Source organism: Lampris incognitus, chromosome 15 (genome assembly GCF_029633865.1).
Source record: "Lampris incognitus isolate fLamInc1 chromosome 15, fLamInc1.hap2, whole genome shotgun sequence".
NCBI classification, from domain to species: domain Eukaryota; kingdom Metazoa; phylum Chordata; class Actinopteri; order Lampriformes; family Lampridae; genus Lampris; species Lampris incognitus.
Window position 1 is genome coordinate 40289417 of NC_079225.1, and position 7705 is coordinate 40297121.

At 45.9% G+C, this 7705-nt stretch overlaps 1 protein-coding gene across 1 annotated transcript; it reads right to left on the reverse strand.

The window, feature by feature from the left end:
* Nucleotides 1-2989: 2989 nt before the first annotated feature.
* LOC130125440 (heparan sulfate glucosamine 3-O-sulfotransferase 5) lies at nt 2990-6927 on the reverse strand. Its single transcript, XM_056295019.1, has 2 exons — nt 6821-6927; nt 2990-3920 (listed from the first exon to the last, which is right to left on the reverse strand). The coding sequence occupies exons 1-2, from the start codon at nt 6925-6927 to the stop codon at nt 2990-2992; spliced, it is 1038 nt and encodes a 345-aa protein (XP_056150994.1).
* Nucleotides 6928-7705: the final 778 nt, after the last annotated feature.

Here is a 7705-nt window from a genome sequence, read left to right on the forward strand (position 1 = left end):
AAATTGAATGGGAGGCGCGAGGCGGAGGTGGGCGGGGCGGACTGGGCGGGGCCCCGGGAGGGGGGAGTCCCCCGGCGGCGGCGGCGGTGGCGGTCGGAACGTTTGCTTTTTACGCAGAGGGGAGCGTCACGTCACGTTACGTCACGTTACGTCACGTTACGTCACGTCGCGTCGCAGCTCTTATTAGGGTTTATTCTTTTTATACTCTTTCAAAGTCTGTTTGCTCTTCCGGTCGGCGGTAAAGCTCTCGGCTCTCAACGTCCAAGCGCTTGTCTATAAATTCCTTTTGTTTGTCCATTTCTTTGCCAACACAAATACAAAATAACCCCGAGCTACACCCCGCTAATTGCGCCAGTCCAGATGCGCTACACCACTCTGGTCCTATAGGGCAGTGTTTCTCAACCGGGGGTCCGCGGACCCCTAGTGGTCTGTGGTGTAATTGCAAGGGGTCCGTGAAAATAAAATATCTTTAAAAAAAAAGATCCTATGACATTTGTAGAAATAGGATTATTTTACTCAAATGTGACTGAGACCTTTATCTACCTAAACTATAAAGGGTAACAGGACTTTTTTCTCTAATTACATCTGTTTCACAAGTGTAATTTATTGTATTTTAATAAGAGATCTCGCTCCCGTTTGCATTGTTAAAAGTTGCTGCATAAAAATTCTGTAGTTACATATATCTGAAAGTTACTGAATACATATTCTGTTTTGTTACATATATCTGAACGTTACTGAATACATATTTTGTTTTGTTACATATATCTGAAAGTTACTGAATACATATTCTGTCTTGTTACATATATCTGAAAGTTACTGAATACATATTCTGTTTTGTTACATATATCTGAAAGTTACTGAATACATATTCTGTGTTGTTACATATATCTGAAAGTTACTGCATACATATTCTGTTTTGTTACATATATCTGAAAGTTGCTGAATACATATTCTGTTTTGTTACATATATCTGAAAGTTACTGCATAAGAATTCTGTTTTGTTAACTATATCTAAGTTACAACTGAAAGCTCTTATTTGTGCCCCAAAGAGTGAATAAATGCTATAATGCAATTTAAAATGCAGTTTCTACTGTTTCTATCAAATTGCAACCCCCTCCCCCAAGATCAGGTGGAGGGGGTCCTCAGGGTAGATCAAAAATACGCAGGGGGTCCAGGACCCCAAAAAGGTTGAGAACCACTGCTATAGGGCACATTACATTGGTGGTATATGATGCGTACTAGAAGAACCCCGCTACAATGTAGCGGTTTGGTTCTCCACCCGTCTAAATCTCCCTCCTCTTCATCCTGCCAGCTAACCGCCTTCCCCCTGCCCCTAACCCCCCCCCCACTCCAACTCCCTCCCCCCAAATGCTCAGAATCACCTGAAATGCTGAGAAAAGTGGTTTTTTAGCCATTTTTAGAAAATGCATATTTTGCACATTTATGCATAATTATGCATAATTTTAATTTTCTGGGATTTTTCCCTTACTCTCTGAGACAATACCGCTATCTACACTAACACACACACACACACTAACACCACACACACACACATTCCGAGAGTAGATATTATACACACTGTAGGCAGTTTTGGCTGACAAAGTGTCTCAACAACTGCTTGTCTTGTGCACATTTTTTTGCCAATCAATGTTGCTTACGCATGCTGTGAGTTCACATCTAGCATAGACGTCTTAATATGGACACCCCCTGCTTTTCCCCAGGACACGTTTGGAGTCCATAGTAGTTCTGCCCAGCATACCTGGCGCCATTCACGGCAATTGCCCCCATTACCATGGATACAATGAACCCCAATAAGGGAGGCTGAAGGCAACCATAGACAGATCAACTTATTCTCTTCTATTCTGTTCTGATCGTCCAGTGAAAGAAGGAAACCAGTGGATGTAATAATCCAGACGGCATATGTTTACATGTTCTTTTAATTAAATCTTTTTTTAACAACACACTTATGATACAGAATGAATATTTGCACATAAACAGACAAATTTCATCGTAGAATAAACAGCTGGTTGGACAAGAATGTTTAGGTGACTTTCTTTTTTACGATGGCTTTTTTTTGTTTTTGTTTCTGCCAAGCACATTGGAAACCAGTGTAAAAGCTGTGTGCGTGTGTGTGTGTGTGTGTGTGTGTGTGTGTGTATTATGTGTGTGTGCGTGTGTGTTGGGGGTAAAGCAACAAAGTTACAATACAACACAAGGCCAAGTGTTAAATGCTTGAGGGTTCTGGACGTGGTTTGAGTGAAACTTGAACAATCCGATCCTGTTATAGGTATTTTCTACTCTGATGGGCGTCTGGGAACTGATATAATTCGCAGAGCTCATGCAGTAGAATTAACCAAAGATACGGTTGAAAATAGCAACAAAAAAAGAAAGAAAGGAAAAAAGAAAGAATGCAATGGTACGGGAGGGGGAAAGGGACAAGAAACAACACAGCAGTCCACAACAAACTCATGGGAACTTGATACCACATGCTTATAGAATCAAAGAAACAGCACGAGGAACAACCGTGGCTCTCAGCAAATGTTGTGTACATTTCTTTTATGCTCATTCGTGTGGTTTCTAATGGAAAGCCATTACAGTTCAAGCTTATTGCAACTGCATGAAGGTCATGAACGTTGGGGGTGTTTTACAGTCTTTTGAAAAGCAACACGTAATGACACAAAAATAATCTCTTCAATTCACCTCACTTTAGTACGTTAACTTCTTGACGGGGCTGAGTGAGGACCTGGGACATACTTTTTGCTAGATCGAGTGCTATAAACCAATTCAGCTCGTCAAACCCCCAAACTATATCTTCTTTTTTTTTTTTTGAACCTCCGCACACTTAAAAACAAATACATTAACTTCCTTTGATATTTGGTCACGTCGTCGTTCTCGTATTAAATTCAATCCAAAGTGCTATTGACGTCCCTCTATAGTGTCGTAAAACGAGCCGTCCCGGTGACTTCAACCGAAAGACGTCCGAAGCTCGTCACGGCCAGTCGAATGTCCTGCCGGTGATCTGGTAAAACTTCTGGTTGAAGGGGTGAAAGAACTTCTGCAGTTTCGCCACCACGGACGGGTCCACGTCGGGATGGATGCGCCCCTTGCTGCCCGCCAGGCACTTGTTGAAGACAATGTTAAATCGCAGGCAGTAAAACCCCCTGGTAGCGTTGAAGTACAGGTTGTACTGGCTGATCCTGGAGGGCAGGTTGAGGAAGCGCTCGACGAGCTGCAGCTCCGGCAGCGGGTCGGCGATGAGGCGATCGCCGTCCACGATGTGGAACTGCTCCACGGGGAAGAACTTGAGCCAGCGCTCCAGGTGTTTGGTGTAGATGCTGGTCCGCACCGCCTTGTACTTGGTGTTCACCTCACAGGTGTTGGTGTCAATGGCCAGCTTCTCAAATTTGTGGTACGTCTTGTTTTTGCGCTCCTTGCCCTCCAGCACCTGCGTGTAGTCCGACACGGCTCGCGTGGTGGGCTCGCGCACGATGATGAGCAGCTTTATGGAGGAGTTCATTTTGAAGATGCGCTCGGGCACCTCCTCCGTGATGAAGTACGCCGGGCTCTTCTCGATAGTGATCTGGTGGGGGAAAGAGAAAGGCATTTTGCCCCTGTACCAGTCCATGCCCCGGGCGTAGTTCTGGTCGTTGTCGAAGAAGTGGATCTCCTGCGAGGCCTTGACCACCGCCGGGTGCAGGTTGAGCATCTCCAAAAGGGCTCGGGTGCCGCCCTTGCGCACCCCGATGATGATGGCCCGCGGCAGCTGCTGCACCAGGTTGTGCAGGCGGATTTGCTCTTTGGTGGCATTGCCCTTGCGTAGCTCGTGGAGCAGGCCGCGCTTGAACTGCAGCGTGCGAAGCGGGATTTGCTCTGGCTCAGGAGAGGCCGGTCTGCTCTCTATGGGGCAAATGGGTTGCAGCCTGCATACGAGAGAGAGAGAGAGAGAGAGAGAGAGAGAGAGAGAGAGAGAGAGAGAGAGAGAGAGAGAGAGAGGAAAAAAAAACAAAAAACAAAGTGAGAAAAAATTCTCTAAACAGTTACCCCACTGAGCACCAGAGCTGGAAAGTAACAAAGTACATTTACTCAAGTACTGTACTTAAGTACAATTTTGAGGTTCTGGTACTCTACTTGCTTATTGCCATTTTGTGAGACTTTATGCTTTAACTCTACTACACTTCTGAGAGAGTTATTGTACTTTGTGCACCACTACATTTATCTGACGACGGTAGTTACCAGTTACTATGCAGAATCAATCAATCAATCAATCACGTTGCATTTAAGGTTTTATATGCAAAACATACGGTAAGATCATAACATGATGCATTAAGCGTTTAAAAAGTATATATAGTAGTTAGACCAGCTACAACAGAGAAATTGCTGACAGGTTAACAAACAATTTGACACTGTGAAAGGGGCCATTTAAAAAAGTACTTTTACTTTGGATACTTGAGTATACTTTACCAAAATACTTCATTACTTTTATTTAAGTGAAGTTTTGAATGCCACATTTTTACTATAAATGGAATATTCGCACACTGTCGTATTGCTGCTTTTACTTAAGTAAAGGAATTGAATACTTGTTCCATCACTACCGAGTGGCAGACCCGATTCCAGCATGGAGGCAACGCGTTAGCTGTCAGCTAGCTCAGAATATATCCAGCTAAATGTAGCCCCCTGTTTAATCAATTCTTACATTATTAAGTATGTCGCCCAAACAACTTCCAATGTCTGAGCTACACCACACAACAAGTCCATACTTTATGCTAGAAAACATTTAATTCCTTTTGTTTTAGTTGTGGCTATGAATGAATGGCTAGGTGAAATTCAGAGGTGCAGGTAGCATTTCTCCACTTTTAGATGTTTAATCGCCATAAAATCAGTGGCAGATTTTCACCGGCACATCTAGATTTATTTTACACCTGATGTGCATTATTTTCTCTCAAGTCAGTCTTTAATGCGCCTTTAAAGACGGTCAGATGTTTGTAACAGTCTGACATGTACTCATTGTTTTATTTACTGCAGTAGTACACTGTGTGTGTAGTACTGTGTATGTAGTACTGTGTGTGTAGTACTGTGTAAAGCTGTTATCTCTGGTTTAACTTGCTGTAACTTATTCGTACCATATTTGCCTTTTTGTGATTTAGCTTATCTGCCCTGTAGGCTGTGTGTGTGTGTGTGTGTGTGTGTGTGTGTGTGTGTGTGTGTGTATTGTAACACTGGCCTGGTGTAGGTGGAGACAGCTAGCAGCATGTGGCTAGTTAGCAAGAGCCCCGGGATAGCGGATTAGCTCAGATAGTCGACAGACAGCGACATGGGGATTTCCACACTGCTACTTTATTCTATTGTAGGTACATCGACCATTACACAATGCCAGGTCTCCACGGCACTATGTTCACTATACATGAACAGCAAAACATAAACATCAGAACCTGCACCAACTTGCTACGATGAGAGCTCGTTGTTGTGTACGTCGGTCGAAGAAGCCAGACTGTCACTTTTACATGAATATTCATCAATGTGCACCGTCCCTGTAAAACTAAACTGAATATGATCGTTACAGTATATCATTAGTTTTCAATTAATACTCCTGCATGTATATCAGAACTCATTTTGTGAGCAACATCAAGGTGAATCGGCCATACTGAATTGTCTCTGGGTGTGTGTCCGTGTAGCGTAGTGGACTATTCCGTTGCCTACCAACACTGGGATCGCCAGTTTGAATCCCCGTGTTACCTCTGGCTTGCTCGGGCGCCCATACAGACATAGTGGGCTGTGGTTGCGGCTGGGAAGCCGGATGTGGGCGTGTGTCCTGGTCGCCGCACTAGCGCCTCCTCTGGTCGGCTGGGGCGCCTGTTCAGGGGGGGGGGGGGGAATAGCGTGATCCTCCCACGCGCTACATCCCCCTGGTGAAACTCCTCACTGTCAGGTGAAAGAAGCGGCTGGCGACTCCACATGTATTGGAGGAGCCATGTGGTAGTCTGCAGCCTCTTCCCGGATCGGTAGAGGGGGGTGGAGCAGCGACCGGGACAGCTCGGAAGAGTGGGGTCATTAGCCAAGTACAACTAGGGAGATAAAGGGGGGAAATAAAAAAAAATTGCCCCGGTGTGTGTGTGCCGGCCCTGTGATGGACTGGCGGCCCGTCCAGGGTGTCTCCCCACCTGCCGCCCAGTGACTGCTGAGATAGGCTCCAGCGTCCCGCAAACCTGAGAGCAGGATAAGTGGCTTGGCTAATGGACGGAATGGATGTTAAGTACTGAATTCTCATCATCATTCACTGAGACAGGCGAGCTGTGTAATACATATGACGAGATCGTCACATGATCTCGATGCAACACCGCTGAAAGACGCTTAACAATCACGTTGAATGGAAGAGATAAGATGTACTTTATGAATCTCCGTGGGGAGAGTCGCTCTCTGCGTTTAGCCCATCCCAACACACACATTGTAGCTAGGAGCAGTGGGCAGCTGCAGCGCCCGGGGGACCAACTCCAGTTCTTCTTTCCATCGCCTTGCTCAGGGGCACAGACAGGAGTATTAACCCTAACACGCGTGTCTTTCTGACGGTGGGAGGAAACCGGAGCACTCGGAGGAAACCCACGCAGACACGGGGAGAACATGCAAACTCCACACAGAAAGGACCTGGGACGGCCTGGGGTTCGAACCCAGGACCTTCTTGTTGTGAGGCAAGAGTGCTGACCAACTGGGCCACCGTGCCGCCCCCAGTCATTGTTCATCCCGTGTGGCACAGATGGAAAAAAACAAGTGTTCAGTATTGTGACATAAAGCAGTGTTTGGTCAAAGAGCGACGGCGGCCACCCACCTATCCAAGGTCCCGACCCTGGCCACAAGATAGAGGAGACTCCCGATAGCGAGGCTGCCCAGAACGAAGAGCTTCTGTCTCAGCAGTGCCTGCTGTTTGAATAGCATGGCCCTCCATCAATCTTCAGGACTGCGTCTTCAGCCTGCAGAGAGCCGAGAACATAAACCACTAATCACTGGGGAGAGAGAGAGACAGCCTAATGTTTATTAACACACACTCGATCAGGTCTTACAAGTGATTAAGCCACACTCGCAGGAGGCACCGAAAGTGCTGCAGTGCCATTAGATAAAACGCCAGCTCGCCCATTACTTTGTAAGCTTAATTTATTTATTCCTGCCAGCTCTACGATCAGATTTGATCTAACGTATGGGCACGCCGCCGCTCGCCCTCGCCCTCGCCGAGTTGATCATATAACACGCCTTACACAGTGGCGCCTGCAGGACATTCTGAATGGGGCGGCCAAAGAGGGGCCAGTGATTTTTGCAGCGTGGCACTCACGTTGCTTTTGAAATGTGGATTATATACTCTTCACAACGGTGCAACAACTGCAGCTTATTATAAGCTTGCAAATCAAAAGGAGGCGACGTGATTTGGTGAATTAATGCACGTTACTTTTAGGATATGATGGAAGGAGAAACCTGTTTGGGGTCATAGGGAATGGGAAATGGTGTGCTCAAGCCATCTCTGCTGCATCACTATTTACTGTGCTGAGGTTATGGTATATGGTGTATACGTGCAGCTCGATGGTGGAGGAGTAACAATCAATCACCCACTGGGGTGGCAACAGGGGCCAGATTTGATTTGATTACTTTATTTGCACGTTACAAAATGCAGATTTTTTTTTCTCAAGTGCATTAAAAGGCATGCAGGAGAAACCCAATAAGC